This window comes from Aquarana catesbeiana, linkage group LG03 (genome assembly GCF_042186555.1).
Source record: "Aquarana catesbeiana isolate 2022-GZ linkage group LG03, ASM4218655v1, whole genome shotgun sequence".
NCBI lineage: Eukaryota > Metazoa > Chordata > Amphibia > Anura > Ranidae > Aquarana > Aquarana catesbeiana.
The window spans coordinates 59225389-59237989 of record NC_133326.1 but is presented as its reverse complement, the minus strand read 5'-3'; the positions used below and the strand labels follow the sequence as shown (position 1 = coordinate 59237989).

The 12601-nt window shown below is 38.8% G+C and overlaps 1 protein-coding gene across 2 annotated transcripts in view; it reads left to right on the top strand.

Moving 5' to 3' along the window:
• Nucleotides 1-9176, top strand: part of ADAMTSL3 (ADAMTS like 3) — a 754066-nt gene extending 744890 nt beyond the window's left edge. For both annotated transcript variants that reach the window (XM_073618577.1, XM_073618575.1), the window contains 2 exons: nt 2483-2697; nt 3040-9176. In XM_073618577.1, the coding sequence (XP_073474678.1) occupies nt 2483-2697; nt 3040-3149 (325 nt within the window). In that variant the 3' untranslated portion in view covers nt 3150-9176. The remainder of the gene's footprint in view (nt 1-2482; nt 2698-3039) is intronic.
• Nucleotides 9177-12601: the final 3425 nt, after the last annotated feature.

Below are 12601 nucleotides of genomic sequence, written 5' to 3'. Positions count from 1 at the left end.
ACTGCACTTTGCAAAGTGCACATTCTAGTTGCCTTAAGAAAATCAACCCCAAAGTCTGTTCGGTCATATATAATGGAGCTCAGATGCAAAATAAGGGTCTGCAAGGGTAGACTATGAGATGGAAAACTTCCCCCTCTGTATTGCTGTATTTTCGGATCTTAAAAGAGGACACCAAAACAAAATTGTATTAATGAATATGTAGAACTGGTGCATGTAGGCTTTTTATTTTTGGATAGGAAACTAACGATTCATAATATTTTGGGCCTGTAACAGAAAGAGTAAGGCTGTTTTCATCAAGGTAATTCTTCTCTGTGTAATGGGCAAACATCTAGTCATAATACCAATGCAGTTTGATGCAAATGTTGCCCCTCCTCACATACATGCTGTGAACTAACTAGAAGCCTGCATACCTGCTGGTAACCTTCAGCAAACATTATTGTTGTATTGGAGTTTAAATAAAAAATCTATTCTGATATTATACACCTTTATATGCAATCTATTCTGGATAATGGAAATATACTTACCTTTGCAGTAGGCATCAACTGCAATTTTCTCTCTGTTGCAGAGTATCTACACCTCTTGGAGTGGCGGATGCTTGGCCCTCTACTGCACACTGTAGCTACATGCATCGGACCATATGCCGCCACTGTGTCCTATAGCAATGTAAGGACCAGCAGAAGAAACCGCAGCAAGAAGTGTGGGCCCAGGCATCTGAAACTCCTGGAAGTGTGTGGTAGAAATGGTAGCCTTAGTTCAAGAAAAGAGTGAAGACTGAAGACACCAGAGTATTCTGAAACTCAGAATACACCTTTAGGGCCGGTTCACGCTGCTGCGGTGCGAATTTTGCACAAATTTGATCCATTTGCATTGCGAATTTTTGTTGCAAATTCTTTATGTGTTCTGGCGAATCTACTGCGATTCTATGGCAAATATTACAAATTGGTTGTCAAATTTGAAGGGGATCGCGATTTTATGTCTGGCCAGCCATATAAAAAAAATGAATATCGCAGTGATGTGAATGTACAATTGCGTTTTCATTGCGAGTTCAATTGCAGTCTATGGAGCTGAATTCGCATCACACATGGATCAAACTCGCACAGGACCCTTTTTGTACGCAGCTTAGATTCGCAACACATTGATGTGAACTGCACTAATGGAAAACTATGTAATTTAAATGACTTGCGAATTAGAGCGACCGCAACGGCTCAAATTTGCAGCAGTGTGAACCGGCCCTTAAACAATTAGTCTCCATTACATATTTACTAGCCCATTTCCCCGCTCTCCACCCTGAAACATCCCCCGCAACAGCCAGGGGGAGAGAAGAGGAGAGAAGCCAGCAGCACTGTAGGGTAGGGGGAGGGCCCAATACTTGAGGAAGTCCAGGCAGTAGGGGGAATCGGCACTGCACATAGTGATTAGGGTGTGCCCAGGCACACCTGGCACACAGCCTGCGCACGCCTATGGATAACATTGAGCTGGTTCTACACACAGAAACCAAACTCCTGTAAAAGCAGCCATTTTTAAGCCAGTGTGCATAGACCCCAGTTAATAAGTGTTATCAGTTAAAAAAAAACTGCAAAGCCTTGTCCTTTTTTGTAAATAACTAGACTTGCATACATACAGCTTTCCTTGTATAATTCAACATTATATTATCTCAAATACTGTTTTGGTTGGTAACAGGAGAGTTGATGTAATGGCTGTTCACATAACAAAGTTAATGCAGAGTTAAAGTGAATCTAAACTGTATCTGAGCACCACAAACTGAAAACACTGTTTAATTCATTTTTAATATTCACAGCAAACTCACCCGTACATCCATGCCTCAATGCCTAATTTTGTTGTAAATCAATTTGAAAAACACCCCTCTAGCATTTCTAGCCACGGACCTCTTGAGCAAGGTCAGATTATTCATGTAGAACTTACTTTATGGAATACATCTGTCCTTAGCTCAGTTGTTCAGACATTCTGGCCTAGGCCAAAATTATGTCATACATCCTAGGAGGGGAGGAAGCCCTTCCCCCTTCTCCCCCTCCTAGGATGTATGATATCATTTTGACCTAGGTCAGAAACCAGGAAGCAACTGAAAAAGTGTAAAAATAAAATAAAAATGAAAACAAGTAAATATAATATACCTTCCTATCTGTTTATTAATGCTAGCAACATAAGGATTAAAAAATAGTTCATGCTGATTGAGATTTAGTTTAGTTACAGATAAGGTGATGCTATGAATACCCATTCATGTGCTAGGGGGAATTAAAAAAAGGCAGGGCTTTTGCTAGCACATGACTAGGTATTCAAATCAAACAGAGTTTCACCTTGTTTGCTTAGATTCTATTTGCTAAGTGAAGAGCCTCTACTCTAATACTAAATCAACCCCTTTGTCTTTGTGATGCTATCTTGCAGCAAAGCCTTGACTTTGTATGTGCTGTTTTGGAAGCTGGAATACTAAAGGGAAATGTTTTGTGGTGTGTTTTATCCCCAGGCCTGCTTCCAGAAGGGACTGTTCTTCGGAGATGTGCGATGTGTACTGGAGGACAGGCCCCTGGAGACCGTGCACTGCAGCATGTGGAAATGGTTTTCAGTCTCGGAAAGTAGACTGTGTGCATAGGAAGAACGGCAAAGTCTTGGCTGATCAATACTGCGTGTGGAAACGGAGGCCCATGACTTGGCAACGCTGCAATATTACGTCCTGTGGAAGTATGCAAATATTTGGCTATTACAATCATTGACAATTGTATTTAAAACAAAATCTCCCTAACAGATGTGTATAATTGCCAGAAAAGAGCACTACTCGCGACACGAGTAAAGTGCACCCATCACCAGCAAACAGCAGAGACATATATATTCCAGCCTGTAAATTCCACAAGAACTAGTTGTATGACTGTTATTATGATATAATCAAAGTTCCTCCGCATATTCATTCAAAATGCTTGTTCTCATTGTAAGTGATGGCTACACTTTAACATGGTGTTATGTTCTGCAGTATGCTGTGCCTTATTTTTCCACCGTTGTGTTTTAATTAGATCTTTTATTTTACAGAAGGAGAATGCAAGGATACAACTCACTACTGTACATTTGTAAAACAGCTTAAGCTGTGCTTATTAGAGCTCTACAAACAGAGATGTTGTGAATCGTGTAACGGAGCGTAACTTCTCCTGAAAAACCGTGCTCTGCGGTAAACTGAAGAGATGAGAAGGATCCTCAAAAACTTGTAAAAAGTTTGTACATTTAGGTTAAATATTTAGAATTTAGAGGTCTATTCAATGGAACACCCTTGCTGCCCACTGGAAACAGAAAAGCATAAACCTAAAAGTGAAATAAATAGTCTGTATGGCCGAACCCCGCTTTATAGATGTTAACAGGATTAGATAACTAATGTTGAAGGGCCAACAAACTTTAAAATAAATTATGTTATAGTCAAACTTTAAAATACATTGTGTTAAGAAGCTAAAATTTACAACATTAAAATAAGTTGTGTTAAGAAGCTGAAGTTTCAAACTTTAAAATAAGTTGTGTTAAGAAGCTAAAATTGCAAACTTTAAACCCACCCAAAATTGCAAACTTTAAAAAAGTTTCCTATAGCTACAAAGAATGTCAATCAACATTATAACTGTAGTGTAGCCTCTTCTTTCATACCCACCATTTTATGCAAAAAGAGACTAAGGTCTCTCTATTCACAGTATTATATGGAATTACTAGACAGGGAATTAGATGTCTGTGAGAAATATCTCACTCTCAAGCTTTAACAACTCCATATTAAATAAAGTCATAACTGATAAGCATCTGAAGCTTTTATAGATTCATAATATTCTTAAAACCTATTTTGCATAATCCAGTTTTTATGTCTAGTAGCCATGTTGCTTTTTTACAATATACCGGTACCTTAATGCTGAATGGGCTCACTGTGACATTTGGATAAATTGTACTAAAAAAAGCATGTGCCTGTGGCATGGGTCACAATATAGTAAATTACCTATATAAGGTCCGTGTTAAGTTATGTAGCTTAAATTGAGCATGTAATTGATTTTCTTTTAACCATTTAACTTCTGCTAGTTTACTTTGTTTGTACACATGAACTAAGCAGCTTATGTTTTCATGCAGTATGGGGATTTCCATTGAATAGAGTTACAAAAGGGAGAGTGAAATTAACTGACGCAACATCAAAGGTTCATTTGATGGAGAGAAGCATTTCTGTAAATTGTTATAGTACATCATTGTAGAAGGATAGAGAGTCTTCAGCTGTATAACCCGATGTGAAGGCTGTATGAAGGTTGGATATGTATAGAATACAGACTCATGCTGTATTTACTAGCACTAGCTAGTCTTGCTGTATGCTCTGTGGCTGCAGTAGGTTTGGGCTTAGTAAATATATGGCCATGCTACTACACAGCTATGTTTCTTGTGTCATTCTATACAGATCTGAACAATTAATTAAATAATTGTTCCGGCTATTGCAAAAACACATTGAACAATAACTGATTCTTCACAAATTTCAATTGGCAAATACTTTGCCAAATGTTTTAATGTATAAGTATTACTTTTATTTTGGTGGGGTTTGTTGCCATAAGTGGCTACATAACTCAACCACCCACTCAACATCCTTTACTACCTGCATAGAAGAGTACGGTAATTCACAATATCCAAGGTATTCTATAAGTTTAAATCTAGCACTGCAGCAATAGTATCTGTTGTGGTGAGCATATATTATGTGAGTGTGTGTGTGTGCGTGTGTGCGCGTGGTATAAAATGAGTGTCAATCTATTAGCAGTATTAATTCTGTCAGTTGGTGCCATATTTTATCACAGTACGAGTGACTGAACCACAGTTGCGTACAAAGGTACAGGTTCACTGAGTAGGACAACCAATACGTTGTCAGTTTTCTAAAGGGAGCTCAGTAAAAAGAAGTATTCTGACCTATTCCTGGGGGTTATTGCACTTTTCCTAGACGTCTCCTACATTAAAGGGTGTGTTTATAAAAAAAAAAATGCATAGTTAATTTGCCAGCCAAACTGCTGGTTTATTTGTTCTGTGTACATGGGACAAAATTGAATGTTCCCCTTTTATTCCCTCTACAGCAGAGGTCTCCAATCTACCCGCCATTGGCCAAATACGGCCCGCTGCAAGGTTTTATGTAGAATCAGTGACCTCTCACACAGGTCTTCAGGTCAACTTATGGTCTCCATTTCTCCCCAACTTCCACAGCTACCTTCCCCTCTGGTCTCCAGCACAGGTTCCCCCCAGCTGTGCCATTGTGTCTTTGTACCGCTGTTGGTTGCTAGAACTGTGGATGATGCCCCAGCATTCACAATAGTGTGCAAGGGTGGACTCTTATGTAAGCGGGGGACTTTCATGGGGATCCTGACCCAAGGGGGGATTCTGATATGGACAATCATATGAGGTTCTGATGTGTGCAAGTTTATCTGGAACTTCTTTGCTTTGTTTTAATGAAGTTCTTTCTCCGTTGTTCTCATATCATGCTGATTTAAAAAAACTCCTACTAAAATGTATTTATTCATTTCAATTTTATTCAGTCATTTATTTCGGCCCATTAGTATTTGTAAAATATATTATGTGGCTCTCGTATTGAAAAGTTTGGATAACCATGCTTTATACCACATTATGGCTACTAGATGGATCTGATACTTATTTCTTATGATCCTCAGATTTGTATAGTGAACATAATGCAGTATTTTCCTGCACCACTCTATTTTTTATGTGTGAATAACATTCAACCTGTAGAGGAGTTAGAAGGACAGCAATAAATTTGCACAGAATGAATGCACTAACAGTTTTGCTGGCCGACTAGTTATGCAATATTTTTTGTAAATACACCCCGAAAGTAAAAGGCCCCTGTTTATAAAGTAAATATTCTTAGTCAAAGCAGTGGAATAATGAACTATGACAATACTATATAATGCTTAGCTTATTCATTTATGCATGTGAAGGCAACTGTTCTCATGTTGTTCAGTTTGGTTTCTAGTGTGTCTACAGAATGATGTGTCTAGAGATAAGAGAGAAATATTTAGAAGGAGCTCTATTCATGAAGTTCATCTTCCATTGCAACAATTAGAATGTTAACGTTCCCATTTTTACCTTGAGAGACTACATAAAGAAAAGAAAACAAAATAAATATTTCACTTTTTATTACCCTATTACCCTGCCTAGCAGTTCCAAATTGTGAGAAATGACTACAAATTAAATCCCCTAGAAACAACTGTTTTACTCTGTGTGGAACTAATGACTAAATTCCTTTTCCTACTATTTTGTAACTGGCTAGCATAGCTTTCTGTCAGTTGTCTTTGTTTTCTATTATATAGGGCTAGGTCCAAACGTCTGTGGGTGCAGAACTGAGTGTAAATGGCATGCTTTCCAGCACCCACAGCAAAAACATGCATCTGTTAGCATTCTTAATGGCACATCAATGCCCTGGAAACTGCAGCCCCTTTTCCCGTGCTGGACTGAATAAATGGACTGCTGTGCCCATGCAAATATGGCCACAGGGAAACCAGCATAGTGTGAACTTAGCCTAAGACTACCAATGAAAACAGAGGATATAGGACTTCTTTCATTTGCATAAGGTTTAAAGTTAAAGGCTAACTCCATCTTTTAGAGCATGTAACATGTTCTAAAACATGTTCTAGCCTTTAACTACAAGTTCCGTCTCCCACCGTTGCAGAGGGAATTGTAGTTATCAGTGGAACAAAAGTGCTGTGATTACCACACCTGTAGTCCATTAACACCTCCTCCAGCTCTCTAACCCAAGGGTTCACAGTCTGGGGTGCCCACATCCCCAGCGGGTACAAGATGTCATTTCAGGGGGTGCAACAAAGAGTGGTTGGCAGTGTACCTTGAGCAGTGGTAGTAGATGGTTGTGTAGATAGCAGATCTCATTGTTTATTTAATCAAAAGCAGAGAATAACAATTAACATATACTGTAATTAAAGTAAGTAACTGATCAGAGCATTGCTTCTAAGAGCATTATAATGCAAAATCTGACATAATCGTTGTATATTGTGTTACTCAAAACATTTGAACAATTTGTTCAACCGTAGTATTATTTGTAGTTTCAAAATGAGCAATTAGGCTTCTTAATCCTCAAATGTGATGCTACTTTTGTAGGAGGTGAAAAAATGAATCATACATTTCTTTGGAGTGTGGGGCATATAAAAGTTTGGGAACCACTGCTCTAATTGAAAGTACCTTCCTTGGTATGGACAAGGATCTGGAGGAAGTGTCTGCAGGAGCCTGTAAATTGCAGCCAAGGTCCACTGATCACAATACAAAGCTTTGTAGGCTCAGTTGTAAAAAAAAAAAAAGCATTTTATATGCAAACGTGGTTGCATTTTTTATTTTTATTTTTTGCAAAAGATAGACTAAGTTCTAAATGTATGGCATGTGCCTTTAAAAGTAAAAAAAGTTGGAAATCAGAAAAATCTACATATGTGTATGTAAAAACTGACTTAGGTGGACGATAGTGTGGTATATCACCTGCTTTGTCCTTATATTTCTCAGGTATGCCAGTAAAAGGATCACCCACCCCAGCATTCCCAAGTCTGTATGTCAGCATAAAATAAACTTTTTGAATTACTCCCCTACCCCATCCCCCCATATGTATTTAAAAACCAATCTGGTATGGAGAGACGTGTGTGTTGTATCCTGACAACTTTTACCTAAATTTGGAAACATCCGCTTTAGGTGTTTGTGAAGGTTCTCATGTATCCAGGTCAGAGTATATCTAGTAGTAGTTAGTCATATTCATCTGCATTTTCCCTGTAAACTTGAAGATGTTTCATAGCTTATCCAAGACATTTCTTCAGTTCTAATGAGTGTCAGGAAAATACTCCAGCAGTTATATCCACACAGGTAGCACAGACACCTTGATCCAATCACCATGGAAGAGCAGATGTTATTGTCCAAGTACAGAATGGGAGGTATGAAAATTGTGAAACCACAATTATCAAAGCTGATGTTGCTGACAATTGGTCTTAGATGGACACCTTCCTTGTGTAACTTAGGGAATCCATACAGGCACGGTGTAGCTTCCCCAAGATAGAGACAGTGGTACAAGGCCCGCTCAATGGCTTTTACTGTTTCTAGCTGTGGGTTTTGACAACAATTCACATCTTGGGCCATGTGAATCGAAGGATTAACACATGTGAAGCCTTTCTCACACTAAGGATGAGATTATGTAGCTAGTACAGGGTGGTTCCACAATTTTCACACCTCCCACCCTGTTCTTGGACAATAACATCTGCCTTTACAAATGCTGGGGTATTTTCCTGAAAAGGGGCTTAGACAAGTTGTAAAATGGCTTCATGTTACAGAACAACAGTTGACCGTGACTTACTACTAGATATCAGCTTTAGGTGGAATGAACCATTAGAGTTTTTAAGCAGTGCACTAGGCTAATGGCGTTCCCATGTACAATCCTTTAGGACCTCTTCACAGCACTCTATATGGAAGGTGATTTATTAAAACGTATTTTTATAGTACAGCATTGAACCTGTATCAACATCAAAACCCCCAGACACATGTGTGCTGGGCTGGCGTGTATTGTACTCAGTATGGTAGGTCATCTCCCAAGTTAGACTTTTCTCAGTGATCAAATGTTCTCTTAGCTTCCAAACCACTTCCTATGCAAACTTTTAGTCACATGGCTTGTATTAGTGAATGTTAGATGAGAACTACTGTATACAAATATTCCAGTACATTTGTCGTGTTAATCAATAATGGGTCTTGAGTGTTATTAGAGATTTATAAATTAAGAAATAAAGTTTGTAAAATACGTTTTTTGTACATATTTATGGTCTAATTTCAAGTGCAATATATTGTTCTGTACAGTGTTTAATAAAGATTTTGGGACATATATTTTCTTATTACCAAACCCTTTTCTTTGTTTCCCGTCTTTGTATTTAATGTTGAACTATGACAACTATGACAACATAATAGCACTTTTTTTTCCCCTTTTGCTATGACAAAATGTGTCTTCAGTTAGGTATGCATGAAATATGGATGCACCGTTGCTATCATTTGTTATTAATACCAATAATTTGACATTCCTAAAAAGCTTGTTATTCTTATCATAAGAAATAATAAAACTGTTTTTATGCCTCCTGAACAGATTTTCAGTATTTTGGCAATAAAATATACTACAGTTATTCTGACACTGATGATTATTTTACTCGTCCTCAAATTCTTTCCAATGTATCGAATGACATTACATCGTTTGTATGGAAAAATATTTTGCTACATGTTAAAGACGATTTTAAGATGTTGGGTAGCTCAGTGGTATTATCAAGTTTTATGTGCAAATAAAGCTGAAGGTTACAAAATATTCTATGCTGAGAAAGAGTGTTTAAAACATAAATTCTGTAATAAAAATTATAACCTCTTAAGAGACACAATGAATGCTGATGTCTGCTTTCACAAGCACCAATGCCATAATGATGCAGTCTTGCTGGAATCAGTGCACAGTGGGAGCTTCTGAATGCTGCTCCTTGTCACGGGGAAGCTTCAAATGATTATGACATTTAGTAGGGGTCATTGGAAGCCTCTGCAAAATACAACAAGGATATGCCAAGCTACAGCATCCACCTTTATGGAGTATAGAAAGAGGGCATTATAATTACTGTCAATCCCCAAATTATAGGTCTACTAAGACTACAAGTATCCATATATTTATATACTGACACATGTAGGAAAGCTCTAGTAATAGACTCATTAAAGCCCAATTGAACTCTCCTAATGTATTACTGTAATACAATTAGGTTTCATATACTTTAACCACCTCAGATCCAGAAGATTTTACCCCCTTCATGACCAGAGCTTTTTTTTTGCTATTCAGCACTTCACTATTTTAACTGGCAATTGTGCAGTCATGCAACACTGTATGCAAATTACATTTTTATAATTATTTTTTCACACAAATACAGTCAGTTCCCGAATGACATACATCCAACTTACATATGAGTTATCATGAGAAAAAAGGTGTCTCCACTGAAGCTTATCACCATTCCTTGTTTCCACGAACACCCAAAATGTTCAAAATCCAATTGTCACAGGGACAGAAAGTGAGGTGAAATCTTTTCACCAAGGCATAGACAGCAAAATAAAAATTACAGGGGTGTTATGCTATGGCTATGCTATCCACAAAATGTAAAAAAAAAATGTTTTTGCTGGAGTTATACTTAAAAAATGTACCTAAATAATATATACCCAAAGAGCACAAAATTGGAGTTTTAAGGTGCGGAAAGATCAATCAAAAGCAAAATTTACAAAAAAATAGAAAATTTTATTACATAGACATTATAAGACAATTTATAAAATTTAGGCCATAACGACCCAGTGGTCAAGGTACAAAAGTGTGATTGCCTCTACATGTTTCACCACAAACGTGGCTTCTTCTGGAGCTTTTGTAGAACCTTGTTATTTAATACTTGCCACCTTTCAAAGTGGTCTTGATTCCAAATGATCCCCTAGACCCATCAGAAGGTTTATGGGGAAGGTCTGTGCCAAAAAAGAAAAAGAGACATTGCCCTATAACAGCACCTAGTGTTTTAAGGAGTTTTGGTGAATCAATCGATCAATATTTCAATCCTTTTCCATAAAAAACTCTTCTATTGCCAGCAATTTTATAGGGTAATTATACCATCTGAGCACTCCCCTCTTTTGATTTATCACTGTTCCTTGGCTCAGTGTCCGCATGACACCTCTTTAACCAGTGACAAATGAAAAAATATTTTTATTTCAATTTGTCACAAGGGCTAAACCCTTTTAACCAGGTTAAGAGCCTCACTAGCAACAGTGTGATGGATTGCTAGTGAGGCTCTTATCCTGGTTAAAAGGGTTTAGCCCTTGTGACAAATTGAAATAAAAATATTTTTTTCATTTGTCACTGGTTAAAGAGGTGTCGTGCGGACACTGAGCCAAGGAACAGTGATAAATCAAAAGAGGGAAGTGCTCGGATGGTAATTACCCTATAAAATTGCTGACAATAGAAGAGGTTTTTTTATGGAAAAGGATTGAAATATTGATTGATCGATTCACTAAAACTCCTTGAAATACTAGGTGCTGTTATAGGGCAATGCCTCTTTTTCTTTTTTGGCACAGACGTTCCCCATAAAACCTTCTGATGGGTCTAGGGGATCATTTGGAATCAAGACCACTTTGAAAGGTGGCAAGTAATAAATAACAAGGTTCTACAAAAGCTCCAGAAGAAGCCATGTTTGTGGTGAAACATGTAAAGGCAATCACACTTTTGTACCTTGACCACAGGGTCATTATGCCCTAAATTTTATAAATTGTTTTATAATGTCTATGTAATAAAATTTTCAATTATTTTGTAAAATTTACTTTTTATTGATCTTTCCGCACTTTTTTTTTCTCCAATTTTGTGCTCTTTGGGTATATATGATTTGGTTATATTGAAAGGATGTGGTGTATTTATTGAAGTCTCCTAGCTCAAATATCAATTTTAAAAATGTACCTGTTCCAACTTACATACAAATTCAACTTAAGAACAAATCTACAGACCTTATCTTGTTTGTAAACTGGGGACTGCATGTAGAGATTTATTTTGTTTTTTTTTTTTATTATGACTTGTTTTTTTTTAACTTTTTGTATTATAAACAAAAAAATGTATTCTCCTACATAGGGCAGCTGATGGGGGGACCACTAGTCCTCCTGTAGGGGGCCTGGCACACAGAGGGGCCCAGAGAGCAGGAGGATCGGTGGAGCAGAGAATGAAGCATGACAGAATGATGCCATGTGTATTTCTCTCTCCAGCAACTGAAAGACAGTTTCTCCCCCTCTCCCTTACACTGGCTTTCAGTTGCTGGGTGAGAGACACACATGGCCAGATTTAGGGGGGTGCTGGGGTGGGTTGTGCCAAGCCAGATTTCAGTTCTTCCCCTCGAGCTGGCCCTTCTGTGATTGATGTGCCATGCCTGTCCGGCGGCTACTGAGTTTCTTCCCCGCCCCCCGCACCCAGTGGGGAGAAGGAGACAGCCTCCTGTAGGCTGGAGCAGTGGGAGGAGAAGTGGCAGAGAGAAAAGATCCAGGGGGAGCCGGAGGTGCGCAGTATTGTGCTCTTGCCTTCTGTCAAAAGTGCGCTGGTTTATACAGCACAGGATCGCTCTTACTGTAGATCACACTGTATACACACACCGCCCCCTATCCAAATCCACATTTCCTGCTGCCGGGAAGTGAGCAGCCCTTGGAGGAGATAGGGGGCGGTCAGGGGCAGACTGACCATTCGGCATATCGGTCGCTGCCCGAGGGCCCAGGGCCAGCAGGGGGCCCACCCATGACTGTTGCCAAACATCCAGAGTGGACAGAGAGAGAGAGAGCTCTGCTGTCTGTCAGCATATACCCCCGATGTGCAGGTTTCCCAGATACTGCATGCACACTGCAATGCTGACTCTTCTCTCCCTCCAGCACTACTTTGGGCATAACTACAGGAGCCATGAGTACCCCCACACACAGCTCTCACACCAATCCAGCCTGTCACTGTCTCTTGTAGCCCTGCAGCTGCAGCACAGATGACTCTGTGATCTTTCCTGTGCACCCTCCCTCCTCTCACTATGATTGATGAAGGAGGTGA